This window comes from Carcharodon carcharias, chromosome 14 (assembly GCF_017639515.1).
Source record: "Carcharodon carcharias isolate sCarCar2 chromosome 14, sCarCar2.pri, whole genome shotgun sequence".
NCBI classification, from domain to species: domain Eukaryota; kingdom Metazoa; phylum Chordata; class Chondrichthyes; order Lamniformes; family Lamnidae; genus Carcharodon; species Carcharodon carcharias.
The window spans coordinates 79,474,412-79,493,748 of record NC_054480.1 but is presented as its reverse complement, the minus strand read 5'-3'; the positions used below and the strand labels follow the sequence as shown (position 1 = coordinate 79,493,748).

The 19,337-nt window shown below is 40.6% G+C and overlaps 1 protein-coding gene across 2 annotated transcripts in view; it reads left to right on the top strand.

Moving 5' to 3' along the window:
- tpx2 (TPX2 microtubule nucleation factor) overlaps positions 1 to 19,161 on the top strand; it is a 51,092-nt gene extending 31,931 nt beyond the window's left edge. The window contains exons 9-16 of one of the 2 annotated variants that reach the window (XM_041205160.1): positions 5,796 to 5,931; positions 6,815 to 7,034; positions 7,373 to 7,468; positions 9,107 to 9,283; positions 9,976 to 10,122; positions 10,462 to 10,573; positions 11,695 to 11,861; positions 18,882 to 19,161. In XM_041205160.1, the coding sequence (XP_041061094.1) occupies positions 5,796 to 5,931; positions 6,815 to 7,034; positions 7,373 to 7,468; positions 9,107 to 9,283; positions 9,976 to 10,122; positions 10,462 to 10,573; positions 11,695 to 11,861; positions 18,882 to 18,992 (1,166 nt within the window). In that variant the 3' untranslated portion in view covers positions 18,993 to 19,161. Of the gene's footprint in view, positions 1 to 5,795; positions 5,932 to 6,814; positions 7,035 to 7,372; positions 7,469 to 9,106; positions 9,284 to 9,975; positions 10,123 to 10,461; positions 10,574 to 11,676; positions 11,862 to 18,881 lie in introns of both variants that reach the window. The other variant, XM_041205159.1, reaches the window with a different exon arrangement.
- The last annotated feature ends 176 nt before the right edge of the window (positions 19,162 to 19,337 follow it).

The window sequence follows — 19,337 nt, the reverse complement described above, 5'->3', positions numbered from 1 at the left end:
AGATGCTCCATAATAGAGTAATGAATAAAGGTCAAAATAAAAGCAAAATACTGCAGATGTTAGAAATCTAGAACAAAAACAAAAATACCTGGAAAAACTCAGCAGGTCTGACAGCATCTGCGGAGAGAGGTACAGTTGACGTTTCGAGTTCGTATGACCCTTCAGAACTAAGAAATGTAGACATGAGATGAACTATAAGCTGGTAGAGGGGGGTGGGACAGGTAGAGCTTGATAGGGGGCCAGTGATAGGTGGAAGCCAAGAAGAGACTGCCAAAGATGTCATAGACAAAAGGACAAAGGGGTGTTGACGGTGGTGATATTTTCTAAAGGATGTGCTAATGGGGACATTAAGGGTAGCAAGCAAGACAAGCTGGTGGCAGATGGCCCTAGTGGGGGTGGGGTGTGAGGAAGGGATCAAAATGGGCTAAAAGGTGGAGATGAAACAATAGATCAAAATAAATTTAAAAATAGGTGGGAAAGGAAAAATATATTTGAAAAAAAATTATAAATTGTGGGAAATGGGGGATTGGAAAGGGGGTGGGGATGGAGGAGAGAGTTCATGATTTGAAATTGCTGAACTTAATATTAACTCCGGAAGACTGTGAAGTGCCTAGTCGGAATATGAGGTGCTGTTCCTCCAGTTTGCGTGAGCTTCACTGGAACATTGCAGCAGGCCAAGGACGGACATGTAGGCATGCGAGCAGGGTGGTGTGTTGAAATGGCAAGTGACAGGAAGGTCTGGGTCATGCTTGCAGACAGACCTAAGGTGTTCTGCAAAGTGGTCACCCAGTCTGCGTTTGGTCTCTCCAAAGGTCCCCTGACTCTGCATTCTCTGACAAGTGGCAGAATGGATTGCTGGCCGGCTTCAAGACAAAGCAGAGTGGGAGTAATGGGTAGTCATTCAGAGGAGAAGAAGGTGGGAAGTGGTGTTCCACAAGGGTCAGTGTTGGGACTACTGCTGTTGGCAATTTACATTAATGATTTGAACTTTGGAATCAAAAAAGACAGTTTATAAATCTGTGATTGGCATCAAATAGCGGGGGAGGTGGGGTGATGGTTAATACTGTGGAAGACAGCATCAAATTACAGGAGGACATTTATAAGCTTAACACAATGGGCAAATAATTGGCAAATGAAGTTCACAGATGAATGTGAGGTAGTACATTTTGGTAGGGAGAATGGGGAGGTCATTTATTACATGGAAGGTGAGAGTCCAGGTCGGGTAGAGGAACAAAGGGATCTCCGAGTAGAAACACATCAATCTCAAAAAATTGCCCCACTGGTTAGCAAGGCCATAAATCAAGCACGAGGTTTTATTTCTAGAGAGAGGATTGGATAATAGGGAAATTCTGCTGAACCTGTATCAAACCTTATTTAGACTAGAGAATGCTGCAGTTCTGGTCACTATTATTAGAAGGATAGAGAGGGTGCAAAGAAGATTTACAAGGATTATACCAGAAATTCATGGGTATACATATCAGGAAAGGATTGACAGATTGGGTCTTTACTCTTGGGGGTTGGGAGGGGGCGCTGAAAAAGGCAGAAAGCTGACCAAATCAAGGCCTTGAAAAATTCTGAACGATTTTGATCGAGCGGATACAAAGCGAATGTTTCTTCTTGTGGAGGAGAGCATACCTAGAGGCCATCAATATAAGAGTGTCACCAAGAAATCTAATAGGGAATTCAGAAGAAACCTCTTTATCCAGAGATTGGTGAGAATGTGGAACTTGGTACCTCAGGGAGTGGCTGAAGCGAATATATAAATGCATTTAAGGGGAAAATGAGGCAAGCATATGAGTCAGAAGAAAATAGAGGGATACAATAATAGGTTTAGATGGGAGGAGACTCAAGTGGAGTATAAATACCAGTATGGGCTGGTTGGGCCAAATGGTCTCTTTCTGTGTCATGTAGCCATCTAGAATAGTTCCTGTACTGATTTTGATATTGGGTAACCTTGCTGCAAACTATATTGTGTTCAGGGATTCTATGTAAAGTAACCACTTTTGATATGTTATTGGCCTTGCACTGGAGTGCTGCTATTCAGCCTAAAGGACAGAAACAGGCCATTCAATACTCTTTGAAAGAGCTATCCATATATCTGACTAAGCCCTTTCCCCATAGCTCTGCAAATGTTTCCTTTTGAAAAACTTATCAAATTCCCCATTGAATGTTGTTGATCTGCTTCCAACCTTTCAAGGCACTGCACTTCAGAGTACTAACATTTTTCTGCAGTTATCTCTGATTCGTTTGCCAGTTACCTGAAATCTTTGGGTATTAATCTTTCTGCCACTAGATACAGTTTCTCCTTAGGCTGTCAAAACCCATCATGGTTTTGAACACCATGTTCACTCTTCCTCATCCTTTTCTGCACCGGTTTTTCTCGTTGGTCCATTTAACTGCAGTCCTTCATCTGTGGCACCATTGTAGTAAATCTATTTCACTTTCTTACGGCCTAGATATATTTCCTGTGTGGTACAGATTTAAGCACCATTTTCCAGCTGGGACCTAGCTAATGTTTTTAAAAGGCATAGCATAACTTTCCATGCTTTTGTACATCCCGGATCTATTTATAAAGCTAAGGATTCCGTGACCGCCTTCTGAACTTGTCCTGTCACCTCCAAAAACTTGTACACCTAATAGCCCCAGGTGTCAGTGTTCATGAATCCACTTTAAGATTATACCTTTATATTGTAATGCCTCTCCTCCTGATTGTTTGTTTCATCAAAATGAATCACTATACTTTTCCTTTATTCATTGATGGGATGTGGGTGTTACTGGCTAGGCCAGCGTTTATTGTCTCTCTAATTGCCCTTGAGAAGCTGGTGGTGAACTGCTGCTTTGAACTGTTGTAGTCCCTGTGGTGCAGGTGCTGTTAGGGAGAGAGTTCCAGGATTTTGAAGGAATGGGTGATATGTTTCCAAGTCGGGATGTGAATGGCTTGGAGGGGAACTTCTAGGTGGTGGCCTTCCGATGTATTTGCTGCACTTGTGTTTCTAGATGGCAGCAGTTGTGGGTTTGGAAGCTGTTGCCTAAGGAGCCTTTGAGTGTCTGTGGTGCATCTTGCAGATAGTACACAATGCTGCTACTGTGCGTCAGTGGTGGAGGGAGTGAATGTTTGTGGTATTGGTTCCCATCAAGTGGGCTGATTATCCTAGATAGTTCAAGCTTCTTGAGTGTTGTTGGAGCTGCATCCAAGCAATTGGGTAGTATTCCATCACACACCTGACTTGTGCCTTGTAGATGGTGAACAGGCTTTGGGGAGTCAGGAGGTGAATTACTCGCCGCAGGATACCTTGCCTCTGACCTGTTCTTGTAGCCACAGTATTTATATGGCTGGTCCAGCTCAATTTCTGGTCAAAGGTAACCCTAGGATGTTGATAGTGGGGGATTTAGCAATGGTAATGCCACTGAATGTCAAGGGACCATGGTTAGATTCTCTCTTGTTGGAGATGGTCATTGCCTGACACTTGTGTGGCATGAATGTTACTTGCCATTTGTCACCCCAAGCCTGGATATTGCCCTGGTCTTGCTGCATTTGGACATGGACTGTTTCATTATCTGAGGAGTCGCGAAAGGTGCTGAATATTGTGCAAATATCAGCGACTATCCCCACTTCTGACCTTATGATGGAAGGAGGTCATTGATGATGCAGCTGAAGACGGTTGGGTCTGGGGCACTACCCTGAGGAACTTCTGCAGTGATGTCCTGGAACTGAGATGGTTTGTGTTCTCCTGACATGTTTGTTACATTTCCAAGTTTCATGTCATCTGCAAACATTTAGTATTCCCTCTTTGGCCAAATACAGGCCATTAATATATTTATCAAAGTAATGGCACCTGCTCTGCTACTCAATATGACCTTTTTTCTTTACCCTTTCTTGGGACTGGGTGTCACTGGCAAGGCCAGCATTTGTTGCCTGTCCCTAATTGCCCTTGAAATAAGTGACTTGCTTGGCCATTTCAGAGGGCAGTTAAGAGTCAACCACATTGCTGTGGATCTGGAGTCACATGTAAGTTGGACCATGTAAGGTTTAGCAGATTTCCTGAATCAAATGGGTTTTTATAATGACAATTGGTCGTAGTTTCATGGTCACCATTTCAGTTGTAGATTTTTTTTTATTAATTGAATTTAGATTGAATTTGAATCTGTCCCCAGAGCATTTGTCTGACTCTTTGGAATACTGGTGCAGTGACATTACCACTATGCCACTTTGTCCCCTCATGCACCCTGATGTCTCTCCCTCTGCTAAATAAGTTTAAGCCTTCCCTACAGCTCTAAATTTCCCAGTGAGGTCACTGGTCCTAGCTCTTTAAGGTGCATCCCATCCAAGTTGTACAGGGAAACATTATAACCTAGTAGGTGCTGCTACATATTCAATGTAAAGGATGTTACTGTTGCAGCTGCAGGTGACATTTTCATGATTGAAAGTAAAGGTGCCCTGCAGGTTGTAGAGCACACGAGGTCCTCTTGTGACGATGATTTTTTTTTAAGCTGGAGACCTGCAATTTGTAATGCCTCGTTCCCCTCCCAATATGCTTCACATAAACCCTTCCTTGCTCTTTGACCTGGCCTCTATTGATTCCTTCATTCTCATCCTGCTTTCACCCCCACCCAAAATTTCAACCATTCAAGGATTCAGTTGGCAGACCCTTGTCAGCTCCCAAATGGCAAAGATTCACCCCTGAGTTTCCCCTGGGGAATAACTAGTTGACTGAACCCAACCTCTCTTCATTCTCTTCCTCCTTATGTTTGAGGAACCTGTTCAAACCTCTGGACTACAGTTGATGGTATTGACGTTCAGATTAGCTCCATCGTGTCTGCTAGCTGTTTGTTGGAGCAATCCAAAATTAATCTCACTACCCTGTGCTTTCCATACCTCCTTTCTCTTCAGATAATTACTCAATTTTCCCTTAATATCCATTGGTCTATGCCTCATCTATTCCATTGCAAAGCATTCCATGTTCCCACCAAATCCCTCCTTAGAAATTGTTGGGTCATTTTGGTTAAATTTTGAAATCTAATATAAACTAAAAATGTATTTCCTCCAGTACAGTGGAATTGAGTACATAAACTGACCAGATCTGCTTTCATCATTTGAAAATTAGATTGTACACTGCACACACATCCCTGTGAACTTACAAAGGAATAAAGATCAGCTGGTCCAGTGAGCTTGTCCCAGTCAGTTGCGTTGCAAATAAGAGTCATAATTGTGTGTTCTCAAATCAAGCTCCTGTCGATGGTTGACCAAAATACATCCCACCAACATTTTCCTATGCAGCAAATCTGCCTCTTTCAGGAATTTTGAAGTCTTTTTTTTGAATGCTTGCAGAGTATGCAGATTTATAGTACAAATTGGAATTTTATTCCAAGGACTTGGGTAAAGACCTTCAAACATCTAATCTAGCTCTGTATGTGTAACTGCACATGTCTATTCATTCTCCCTAAGCTGCCTAATTAAAAATAGCCTGTCCACACAGGCAATGGTTAACCCCTTCATTTTAATAATCAAATTGTATCAAAGTCCACATTGTCAATTTAAAGAGTCAACTTTTGGGCCTAATATGACATCTGTGTTGTTACACTAGATGTTGGCTTCTCTCTGAACATTTTCTAGGGCCTCCATCTCTCACAGTGAGAACTAGAATTGGAAACAGTATTGTTGATAAAACCTAACCAAGATCTTTCACAAAGAGCACTGATGCTTTTTTGCTTTCACAATAGCTGCTCTGTCACTAAGTTCATAATTGTTATAGACATAAAATGGATGATGAAAGCTTACTCTCCATTCCTCCTAGGTCCTTACAAGGTGTCTGAAAAGATCAAACTAACAAGACCTCATACTCCCATGCTGGCAACTAAGACCCGTGCTCGACCAATAACTTGCAAGAGTACAGCTGAAATAGAAGCTGAAGAGCTGGAGAAAATACAGTCGTAAGTGCAATGTTCCAAAAGCCTAGAGTTTCCCTCCATCTGCTGATGTTTAAATACTTATTTAAGAGCGGTGCACAGTTTCCTCACAGCTAGTACTTTTGTCAGTGCTGCTTCCAGCTCTAGTAGATTTTCAGGTTTCCTCCTCTTGTGTGGTTAAGCACTAAAATATGATGAGGATTCAGTTTTAGATTACAATAGTGAGCAGATCATGGAATTGCCAGTCTGAGATTTTAGATTAGCATACAAACCTCTCGCCTTTCTCTTTATAAATCCAGAGAAGAGGCTTGAATGTGGGGTGGAGTCCTTGTTCCTTCAGTCACTTCTTTACAATATGCTCTGCATATCAGCTTGGCTTTTGTCAGTCTAACATAGATCTAAGAAAGCTACCCAGATCAGGGTAGCTACAACCCAACCTTGTGTGAATATTACCCTGACTGGAGCTACAAATGGTTGTTGAGTGCATTGAGCCTGTAGGACACTGCAATCAGCGAGTTAACTTTCTAAGTCTTGGTATCTTCCATGTTGGGTTTTGCAGTAATGTCTATTTTCAAAGACTTTGTATTATTGTTTTTGGTTTCTTTCATATTAGATTTTCGGTGTGATAAGCATATGTGAATTAAAATTATGGAAGCATGTTTCAGTGCTCTTCTGGGTCTGATCCATACTGATTATTCTAAGCAGGCCCCCCAGTCCTTTTCATATGTGAGGTTTTGAGTAGACTGTTAGAGGGAGTGTGGGGAGCACTGCCCAGTAGGATTTTCTCCTTGTTTAATCAGGAGAATGTTAAGTCACTAATTACAATTCTATACTGGGGACTCAATTTAGCGGTTTGTGACAAAAACTGGACCAGCAATTTATTCAGACCTGATTTCTATTTTTGCAGATACAAATTCAAAGCCCAGGAAGTAAATCCCAGACTCCTGGAGGGTGGCGCAATTCTTCCAAAGAAGCCACTTGTTAAGGAACCAACAAAACCTATTGGTTTTGATCTGGAGATAGAGAAGCGCATCCGCGAGCGAGAGGAAAACAGAAAGCCGGAAGAAATGGAGGACCACAGTTTCCACTCACGGCCCTGTCCTACTAGGATACTAGAAGATGTTGTGGTAAGCATTCTTCTTCTCTCCTATTTTCCCCTGCAAGAGAAAGTGCAGTTGAAGAGTTTCAGACAGTGTCATTCTTCTGTATTACCCAAGATCATATTTTTCAGTAGTTTATAGTTGGTACCTTTTGTTTATTTGTAACTAATTGCATCGCACATTGACTAAAATTGGTTATTGGTCCAGTTTTCTGTGTCAAGATTTGCCATCAAACTTCATTAACCTCGAGTAGGCAAGTCTCCTTTAATTTGCTGTTTAGTTAAGCTGAAGCAATATTCAGTTCCTGATCAGATGATCTTTTTGTTTGTTTCGAAATGAGTTGTTTCACATATACTTTCTTAAAGGGAGTTCCAGAGAAAAGACTGCTACCCATAACCCTACCTAAGTCTCCAGCTTTCACAATGAAGAACCGTGTGAGAATTCCACACAAGGAAGAGAAGGTAAGAATAAAGGTTACACTTAAGGATTCCCCTCAATAACCAAGTAAATTCAAACTCTTGTTCTGACCATTGCCAATGTAAATCAATTGATTTATTCCTACTGCAGTTCAAAATGAAAAAGGAGCTGTTAGCACAATCATAAAATCGTACAGTATGGAAGGAGTCCATTTGGCCCATTGTGTCCATGCCAGCCAATAACAGCAACTTGAACAGCATGTTTAATATAATGAAACTTCTCAAGGTGTTTCACAGGAGCATTATAAAACGAAGTATGACATTGAGCCCTGTAAGGAGATATTAGATGACCAAAAGCTTGGTCAAGGAGCTAGGTTGTAAGGAATGCCTTGAAGGAGGAAAGTGAGGTAGAAAGGCAAAGAGGTGTAGGGAGAGAGTTTCAGAGCTTGGGTGCACAGGAGGCCGGAATTAGAGCACAGATATCTCTGAAGGTTGCATGGCTGGAGTAGAGTGAAAATGGGGTGGGACAAGGCCATGGAGTAGTTTGAAAACAAGGATGAGAATTTTAACATCAAGACATTGGCTCTTGGTCAAGCAATGTCAGTCAGTGAGCACTGGGGCAATAAGGGAAAGGGGCTTGGTGCAAGTTAAGACCTGGGCAGCAGAATTTTGGATGACCTCTGGTTTGCAGAGAGTATGATGTAAGAGACCAGCAGGAGTGTTTGAATGACAAGTCTAGATGTAATGAAGACATGAATGGGGTTTTCAGCAGCAGGTGGGCCAAGTCTGGTGGTGATAGAGGTGGAAAAAGGTGGTCTTAGTGGTGAGGCGAATAACAGGTTGGAAGCTTTTCTCTGGATCAAATGTCACACCAAGGTAGCGTACAGGCTGCCTTACCCTGAGGCTGTTGCCAGTGAGAGAGAGAGTTGGTAGCTATGGAATGGAGTTCATTGGGGACCAAAAACAGTGGCTTCAGTCTTCCCAATATTTAATTGGCGGAAATTTCTGCTTATTCAATACCAGATGTCAGATAAGCAGTCTGATAATTTAGCAACAGCAGAGAAGTTGAGAGACGTGGTGAAGTAGGACTGGGTGTCGGTGTACATGTGAAAACTAATTATGTTGCCAATGGGCAGCACTAGTCCATAGAGTTTGGCATCTGAGCAGATTCTGGAGCAGGATCTCAATTTCTGTGTCATTTGGTGTTGTCCACCTGTCCTGACCTGGAAGTTTCACTGAGTACTGCCATAGCTAACACTCAGAGCTCTACTGCAGGAGCAGAGATTGGAAATGGTTAAATTGATGAAGAAAAGAATTCGGCCAACTTTTACTTCTGCTAGAAAATAACAGTCTAATTTTGAATTCAGTCTGAGTATACAGTGTGGGAATGATCATGCATGATTTCCAAAAGGACAGTAAACCTAACTAGATTTTAAAAATCCAGTGTCTTGGGCAGTAGTTAAGGCTTGCGATACTTCACTAGTGATTCAATATTGACTAAAGTGTTTTGTTTCAGAACTCTGCAATTTAAATAGTCATAGACCCTGAGTACTTGTGGTTTTAACTTGTGTCTAGCTTCTAAAATGGTGTACCCATTGCTAAAACAATGCAGATTTGTGTCCAGCGGTACTTTTCTTAATTTGAGCGCAGAACTCAAGTTTTCTCACCTGTTGAAACTTGCAGGAGGAACAGCATGTGATTAAAGCAAATCCCATGCCACACTCTGCTGTCCCATTCAAGCCAAAATTCTCAGAAGAGAAACATAAAGAAATTCAGCCATTCTCATTTGAAGCCCGGGACAAACATAGGGAAGCATTAAAAGAGAAGAAAATACAAGAATTGCGCAAGGAGCTGACTGAGGTAATTCATTTAAAAATCTACCCATTTTAAAAATGTCAACTCTTCAGAATCCCATTCAAAGGGGTACATATTCACAAATCTTGAAGGTGGCAGAGCAAGTTGAGAAAGTGGTGAGTTTATGGGATATTTGGCTTTGTGAATGGGCACATTGAATACAAAAACCATTATAAATCATTGATTAGGCCTCAGCTGGAGTAGTGTACAATTCTATGCATTATACTTTTTAAAGAAAGAATTTCCAAGTCTCTGGAGCGATTAGAGGAAGTTTACCTGAGATGAGGGAGCTCAGTTATGTGGTGAAGCTGGGATTGTTCTCCTTGGATCAGAAATGGTTAAGGGAATGTATAATAGAGACCTTCAAAATGAAGGGTTGATAGAGCAAGTTGATTGGTAACCAGAGATCATCGATTTAAAACAATTCATTGAGGACCTAGAGGAGAAATTAGTTTTTCAGAGGTTTACGATCTAGAAGGAGTAGCCATTCTGTGGGACTAATTTCGCAGCTTTTGCAAAAAGTGTGAGGGACCAAATGGTGGCCTCCAGTAGTTAATTGAATGCTAAATGTTTGATTTTTCAGTTTTATCATTTCTGAATAAATACTCTTTTATATTTCGTTAGTTCAGGTTGCCTTTGCATAAATGTATTTAAAAATTGTTGCTTACTGGAGTGTGTACATTGTTTGTCTTGTGTAGTTCCCTGCCTTCAAAGCACAGCTGCTTCCTGACTTTGATTCTACCCGGTTACCAGAGAAGGTGGTGAAGTCTCCGACTAAAGTGCAACCGTTCCATCTGCGTTTAGAAGAACGTGGTGCTGTTCGAGACCAGCGCTGGACACAGATGGCAAGTTGCTCTGATCATATGTGACTACACATTCTCTTTCTGAATTGAATGTTTTTCTTTGCTTTGGATCATCCAAAGATCCAGTGAATCTAATAAATGGATCCTAAACCAAAGACATATAGGTTAATTCCCTAGTCTGAGTCAGCTTAAGCACTCCTGCAAATGGGAAGGGAAAACATGGCCAGGCTTCCTGAAATTAATTGCTGTTCAGTTACTCTTGCTGGGAAATGAAGGAATGGATGTGAGAAGGATGGTGCAAGGTGGCTGTGATTTATTGTATAGTCCAAGCCTTCCTTGTGGACACTTGGATGTTTAAAAAGGTTTTATTTATTTATACAGATGAAAGAAGAGCTGAGACAACAAAAGGAGGCAACTTGTTTTAAAGCCAATCCAAATTCTGTTATTTACCGTGAACCATTTCTACCAAAGAAGGCAGATCGGTCATTGATGGGTAAGTTGCTACCTTTTTGTCATTTGAAGTTCTTTTGGTTGTGGGGGGGAAGAGAACTGAGGAATTTGTAGGTATTTGTTCATAGTTCCTCAAGTGGGGTTAAAAATTTAAAAATCACACGTGTAAGTGTGAATAGTAAAGTGTTAGAATCTGAGATTACAGAGAATCCAGTGGTCACTAGCCAGGAAGTCTCATAGGTTGAGGAGGGAGCTTCCACTTTGAACTCAACTAAGTTGTTTTCCATCTGAGATCTTCAGTTGCTGGATACTGTCATTCTACAGGTGGTTCCTGCTATAGATAATGTGCATCTGAAGGGTTGTCTACTTGTAGCTATCCTAAAGGGGGTGTGTTATTTATGCACATTAAATTAAGGAGGATGAATAAAGAGGGTCATTGATGTCAAGATTGGGTTTTAAAAGGAGTGAACAATTGAGACACATGTTGAGGCCCTGGAGGAAATGATTAAGTAGATGCTGAGTATTGACCTTTTTAATTGTGAGAAGTAGATAATGTTGAGTATATTTGGACATGGGAGGAATGAGGTAAGTTTGTGGGAGTATTGGGTATTAAGGTTGGAGGCTAGAGAGAAAGTTCACTATCGACAAACGAGCCTTTTGTGGTATCTTGGCCAAAAGCGTGGGCCAAGATTAGCATGAGGATAATGAAGCTTCCCTAAATTTGAAAGCAGCATTTGAGTTTTGGACAGACAAAACTAAATTGAAGGACAATAATTACTTGATATGAGAAAGGAAACTGAGCTTCTCAGCAGTTTTAGCAATGAGACATGGAAGTTTCTTTGAGATCAGAGGTGGCAGAAGCAATAATATTCTGGAATACTGCTCCTGTTGCTCAAAAAATACGTATGGAGTGGGGAAGAAGAGATGGAATCCTGACTAATGGAGTTGGAATCCAGAGGATATGCTGGCATGGTCTCAACTACGTATAAGAGAAAATTTAGCGTGCCTTGGATAAGGCACTGCAAGGGGACTTTTTTGTTTGTTCCATTTGTCATCTTTTTTGGACTACTTACCTTAATGTTTGTTTTTCTTTCTTTGTCACAAGTTGTTAAATATCTTATTTGAACCCTTGCTTTTCAAACTTAGAAAACTTTGATTCCACAGTTCAGGAGAAGTTTGAATTGGCAACAGAGAAGCGTGCGAAAGAGCGTGCAGAATTCGAAATGCGTAAAGCAGAGAAAGAATCTATGCGGGAGAAGTTTGAAGAGGAAAAACAGAAAGAACTTGAAGAGCGCGAAAAGGAAGAAATAGCCCGACTTCGGCAGGAGCTAGTGAGTAGCTGATTATCTGGTAATTCAAGGAAAGGGAGTGTATGTAATTTGTTCTGAACAGTTATAATTTTCAACTGCTTGTGGGATAAGTCACACAAAGTTGGCAGCTGGAGACTGAGTACAGCAAGACTGAGTACAGCAAGACTGAGTACAGCAAGACTGAGTACAGCAAGACTGAGTACAGCAAGACTGAGTACAGCAAGACTGAGTACAGCAAGACTGAGTACAGCAAGACTGAGTACAGCAAGACTGAGTACAGCAAGACTGAGTACAGCAAGACTGAGTACAGCAAGACTGAGTACAGCAAGACTGAGTACAGCAAGACTGAGTACAGCAAGACTGAGTACAGCAAGACTGAGTACAGCAAGACTGAGTACAGCAAGACTGAGTACAGCAAGACTGAGTACAGCAAGACTGAGTTCTTATGTCCAACAATTAGTAACTGAGGGAGGAGGTACTGTCCTGGCCTTTTACAAGAAAAGGAGTGACCCAGGAGATGGAGTTGGAAACGGCGAGACCAGAGATCTAATGGCCGAAGGCATTAAATAGATATGACAAGTAGGTAAATTGTTGAGTTTTAGGTTCTTTCTCCATCTAAACTGGGGCAATAGTTTAGCTGGTATTAGTTATATTGTAATTAATTAACTTCATACTATAACTACGAACAATCATTAAGTGATAATACAAACTTGAAACCTCTTTAGTTAAATACAAACAGGCCAGGCAATGCAGCTGCAGCATGTGAGAGCTGGAGCACATCTGTGTGATCCACAGCAACTATATCTGCAGTAAGTGTCTGCAGCTTGAGGAGCTTCGGCTAAGAGCAAATTGGCACAAGGTAAGATCAGGATAAGATCAGAGTTAAATGTGTGGTTCAAAGATTGGTGTGGGAGAAATGGGCTTTGTTTCATGGGGCACTGACACCAATACTGGGTAGTTGGGGAGCTGTACCACACGCTATAAGATCGGTCTTATCGGCATCATTGTAAATAGGGCCTGATCCATTTGCTCACTATGCAAGCTTGATGGAGAAATGCGGCGCATCAAAGGCATCCAGCAGGATAATGGCTACCCTGATCAGATCATTTTGTGCAATCTGTCATGCAAACTCATGACTGGGCCTAAGGCTGTCACTTTTGGCCTTGAAAATTGTCCAATCTTTCTCAGATTGCCTTGGAAGGGCAAGGCATCTCAAAAATCTGAGCAACAGGTGAAGCTAGCTGTTTCGCACTGCTACTATGCAGTAGCAACACAAAAGGTTTTTGCCACTAACAGGATGCTGCTGTCAAGCCAAAAAGAAGTTGTGCCTATCCCACAAATAAGTAATGTTGTATATGAATTTCAGTGCCAGTGTGATGCTAGGTATGTAGGCCGTACGTCCCAAAGACTGGCAGATTGTCTCAGCCATTGTTCATAATGGGCAAGGTACAAACTATACCCAACCAGTCCGTGCTTGCAAAACTCGAAACAGTGTCCAACATTAGATGTGATTCCATGATTGAACGACATTTGCTAAATAATCCTCAGTGTGCTAAGAAATACGCTGACAACCATATCAAGATTGTCAGTTAGGCTTGCAGTATGGCACATTTTGTGTGCTGGAAGCTACATATATTATACACAGGGCCTTGTTCTTTGCAGACAGAGAACATGTACACACACTGCGCCTGTTTCAGCTAAACAAAATAAGTGACAGCCATTCGCTGATTCATTCCTTGACCAATCGGGGTTAAGCTGTCTGGTTTAAATTTCAAACAATGCCCGACAGTTAACTGTCAGTCACTATAACTGGTGCATTCTCCATGGCAATGCCTCTATCAATCAGAGTCCACCTTCCAACTAATCAGCACTCTATTCACATACAATATAAATTGTTGATTTCCTCTTAATTGATATTCTTGCGAAGTGTCCTGATGAGTGCAAGAAAAAAAGCTTGGACGTGTCTCTTTTTTTCAGCAATACCTCTATTCAAGAAAAGGGGGAGACAAAGCAGGAAACTATTGCCCAGTTAGTGTAGTATCTGTCATTGGGAAGATGCTAGAACCTAAGGAGGTAGTGGCATGACATTTAGAAAATCATAATACAATTGGCAGGGTGGACATGATTTTGTGAAAAGGAAATAGTGTTTGACAAATTTATTAGAGTTCTTTCAGGATGTAACAAGCAACATGGATAAAGGGAGCCAGTACACGTAGTATGTGTTGATTTCCAAAAGGTTTTTAATAGGTGCACAAGAGCTCATGGCGTTGGGGGTGATATATTAGCATGGGTAAAGGATTGGCTATCTAATGGAAACAGATTTGGGATAAATGGATCGTTTTCAGGTTGGCAAACTAATGAGGGGAGTGTCACAGGCTTCAGTGCTGGGGCCTCAGGTATTCATGATCTATATTAACTTGGATGAAGGGACCAATTCTTATCATAGCCAAATTTGCTCATGAAAAGAAGGTAAGAAAACAAGTTGTGAGAAGGATATTGACAGGTTAAGTGAGTGGGCAAAAATCTGGCAGATGGAGTACAATGTTGGAAAATATGAGCTTGTCCACTTCAGCAGAGAGAGTACAATAGCAGAATATTTAATTGGGCAGAATGCTGTATAAAATGATAAAATGATTGCACAGAGTGTGAAGCTAGGAATTTGGTGATTGAGGGAGTTCGGTGAAGAGGGGAACTATAAATTAATGAAGAAAAATAAATTTGATTAACATAATAAAGATGGCAGGATGAACCTCTTGTGTGTTCCTGTACATGAACCACAAAGTTAACATTGCAGGTAAAGCAAGTAATTAGGAAGGCAAATAGAATGTTGGCCTTTATTGCGAGGGGTATGGAATATAAAAGCAAAGTCTTGCTACAACTGTACAGGACATTGGTGAGACCACACCTGGAGTATTGTGTAGGGTTTTGATCTGCTTACTTAAGGGGTGATATACTTGCATTGGAGGCAGTTCAGGGAAGGTTCACGAGGCTGATTCTTGGTATGAAGGGTTTGTCTTATAAGAGCAGGTTGGGCCTACGTTTACTGGAATTTAGAAGAATGAGAGGTGATCTTACTAAACATTAAGATTCTGAAGGAGCTTGACAAGCTATGTGCTGAGAGGATGTTTCCTTTCGTGGGGGAACCTAAAATGGGCACAGGGTTTCAAAATAAGGGGTCTCTGATTTAAGGCAGAGGTGAGGAGGGATTTTTTTGAGGGTTGTCAGTCTTTGGAATTCTCTTCCCCAGAGAGCAATGGGGGCTGGGTCATTGAATATATTCAAGGCTGAGTAAGACAGATTTTTGATTGACAAGGGAGTTGAAGGTTATGGGGGAGCAGCAAGGAGTGCAGTTAAGGTCATAATCAGATCAGCCATGATCTTATTGAATGGCTGAGCAGGCTCGATGGACCAAATGGCCCACTGCTCCTAATTCTTAAATCTTGGTCTTAGATTCTGTATTTTAGCCTGTGCTTGGTTGAATTGTAGCTCCTCATGGTTTTAATAGCACATCCATTGGTCGTGATAGTCATTACAGCATAGCAGGAGGCCATTCAGCCCATCAAGTCCATGCTGGCTCTCTGAAGCAATACTGTCAGTCCTGCTGCCCCAGTCAATCCCCGTAGTCCTGCAGGTTTGTTTCCTTCATGTGCCCATCCAATTTGCTTTTGAAATCATTGTTTCCACTTCCACCACCCTTGTGGGCAGTGTGTTTCAGGTCATTATCAATTGCTGCTTTTTAAAAAAGAGTTCTCTGTCCAAGCCTTCTGCATCTCTTGTCCAAAGCCTTAAATCTGTGTCCCCTAGTACTTTACTATCTGCTGATGGGAATAGTTTTTTTTTCTTGTCTATCTTATGTTAACCATGTCATAACCTTTTACACTTCTACCAAATTTCCCCAGAATATTGGCAGATTTTGAAATTTTGCTCTGTATTCCAAGGTCCATGTCATTTATATATAGCATAAAAAGCAATGGTCTTAGCAATGACCCTTGCAGAACACCACTGCCAACCGTCCTCCAATCTGAAAAATAACCATTTGCCACAACCTTTCTGTTCTTAAACTAATTTTTTATTCAGTTGAGCACTCAACGTCTTATTCCATAAACCTCAGTTTTGGTATTGCTGGAAAAAGATATGTTGTCGAAGCTTTTCATCTTGCAATCATCAGGACAATCACAATAATACCAAATGTAAAGGGAACAATAATTTATACTGCATGAGAAGAAAGTTGGACTCTGGTAGAGGTGTTGCCATGGAGAATGGTATTCTTACAATTGTCCTGAGTGCAAGGTGAAAAGCTTCAACAACATGTCTTTTTTCCATTATACTCAAGTTGTGTACTACCGAATGACTATTTGTTAACCAGCATTTTATGTGGTTAAAATCCCTGTAAACAATATCCACTATACTCCCTTAATCAACCTTCTGTTACTTCATTAAAATTCAATTGGATTAGTCAAGTATGATCTGCCTTTTACAAATCTGTGATGGCTTTCTTTAATTAATTCAAACCTCCAAGTGCCTGTTGATTTCACTCCCCCCCATGAGTATTGTTTCTAAATCCTTACCTGCTATTGATGGTAAATGAACTGACCTGTAGTTGCTAGGACTGTCTTGGCATTCTTTCTTGAATGGTGGTGTCATGTTTGGCACGCTCCAAACGCCTTGTACCTCTCCCATATCTAGGTATGACTGGAAGATTAAGGCAAGCCCTTCTGCTATCTCAACCCCAACTTCCTTCAACAACCTGGGATACAAGCCATCCAGATCTGATGACTTATCTACCCTAAGTATAGCCAATATATTCAGGACCACCTCCCTCTCAATTTTCACCCTGTCTCTTCCACTGTCTCCACTTCTATCAATATATTATCAGCATCTTCCTTAGTAAACACCGAAACAAAGTTCTCATCAAATATTCTAGCCTTGTCCTTGTGTCTGTAAGCAAATATCACCATCTTTAACCCTAATAAGGCCCACTCCACCTCTACCTGCTAACTGTTCACATGCCAGTAAAATATTTTTGGGTTCCCTTTTATGTTGACTGCCACGCTATCCTTTCATTCTCTTCTTGCCAGTCTTATTTTCTTCTTCACCATCTCTCTCAACCTATTGTATTTGATATCATAAAATATCTCAGGCAACAGATGGAAAACTTTTTCCAATAGCAGGGTAGATTCAGTAAATATAGTGAATCTGTGGAGAATTGGCAGAACATTTACATCAAACCCAGTTCCAGATTTTAAACTATTCAATATATTTACTCAATAATTAACAAGGGGCTGTGTACGTTTCTATGCCATCCATGAATGAAACAATGTCACAATCTCTTAAATGAAATTTCTGTAGATAACTTATATCATTACTAACTATGATATGCTAACCCATCATTATGGGTCCAGAAGCTCAACAGCCCTACTCTACTGATCTGAGCTTGTGAAATATGGCAGTGACTCTCTGGATCTGTGTAACTGTCATAGATTGACAAATAGCTGGCAGTCACATCATTTGTTTGAATGTGGCTTCACCTTTCAAATAACAGACTGTTATTACATGAAGTTAAACTAGACTTGGTAACTAGTAAATTTTAAAACTCTTGACTTGAGTGATTTGATGCTTATGAAAGAGGCATTATCCAAAAGTTCAGACCGAAAACACTGGCCTGCCAGGCCTTACTCAGTTTCTTCATTCAGGTGCACCTGTCTAAATGGTGAATATTTGTGAACAGCAGACCTGCTTTAAGTAACTGCTCAGTGAGGTTAGTGGTTTGTAGATGCCAGATTTCAAAAATCTATCCTTGGGTGGGACATCTTTCCCAAATGCATTGCTTACTATGTTCCTTTGAATCTGGACCCTGAGCTTGGGCTTTGGAGGGGGAGAGATGAGAAAATGATTCTCGTACCCACTCATCCAGACCTCATTCTCTGACCTATAGAGTAATAGGACTTCTACTTGAATATGTGGCTCTTGGAACAGGCAAGATTGAGACAATTTGGGGTCTGTACCACAATGTTTCCATCTGGTTTAGATTTAGACATTTGGTTCCTTTGGAACCACTTCATTGAAGTTTTATTCATCATTACATATAAATGAATCTCACCCAGTTATCTGATCTTGTGCATCATTTATTCTGTTCCTCACATTTTTACATTTATGTTGATAGCCAGCCCTTTTATGCTGTAAATATGTTTTCTGGAAAGTGCCAGAATGGAAAATGTTTTACCTCTTGTGGATAAGATTTGTCTTTAATGACAGTTTAGTCTTAACATCAGTATTTTGCTTTTCTAGATAAACTCAATTATGGTAAAATAGTTCTTTACAAATTTATATCTGCTTTTCAATTGTGCCTATTTTTGAGCCATTTTGCATTTTATTGGTTATCACTGAGCAGGGTGATTAATAGTTTGTGCCAAGTGTGTAAAAAAAAACACTAAAGATGAGGGCAAAATGTTCAAGCAATGCCCAGTGGCTATGATTTTATCAATTAAAATAAAAAAAAAACACTGGTTAGAAGCTCCATTGATTAATCGTGGCAACTGGGTTTCCTCTGCCTTAACTTTTGAAAGCTTCCAACAAAGTGGATGGAGTTATCCACTAGTCATTCAGTGCCACTTTCAATCTTCTGAGCTGGCAGGTACCTGTGGTCTTGACAACATTACTAAAGGGTGACAGGTATGTGCTTGAGTTTTCAGAAAAGATTATATGTAATTGAGTTAAAAGCATAGTGTTCTGTCCCAGCATTGAAAATATTACACTGCTCTTTGAGCTGATAATAAACTTCATCCTTGGTCATTTTAAAAACTGGAAATTAACATTTTATCTAAAATGTGAATTTTACTTCCTGATGTACTGTTCCATTGAAAGAGTCCTACTATGTGCAGGGTTTTGTATTTAGCACGAAAAAAATACTCCTGGCCCAGGGCTTTGTAGTACAGGGCTTGTACTCATTCTTTGTGAAATTTCCACTGGCACATTCTGAACCTGGGAATCCCAGTGTTAGTTAAAGATTGAGTCTTTAATGTGATTTTTTTTGTTTTGCAGGTGCACAAAGCAAATCCTGTTCGAAATTACAGGAAAGTGGAAATCAAACCCAGTGAGCAGCAACTAACAGTTCCACACACTCCTAATTTTTCAGATAGGTTTAGGTTGTAACGTGTGCTACTTTTATCTGCAGTATTATTTTCAGAATCTCTTTGAAGAATTTGTAGCTATCTGTAATGTTTCTAACTTGATTCCAGGATTATTGCTATCACTATTGTATTTAGTTCATAATCACTAATTTGTAACTTGCTGCTTAATAAAGTTGGACATTTTAATCATACTCAATCTTGGCTATAAAGTTCTTGAATTCCATGTCATTGTTTTGTTTCTCATTTTATTAAATTTTCAGGTGTAAATCCTGGATTCAGTTAGAAAGGATGAAAATGGACTTCATTTATCTTGAGCCATTTTGTTCCAATTCCTGGTCATGAGCATTGATTTGAAGCCACTCCTAAT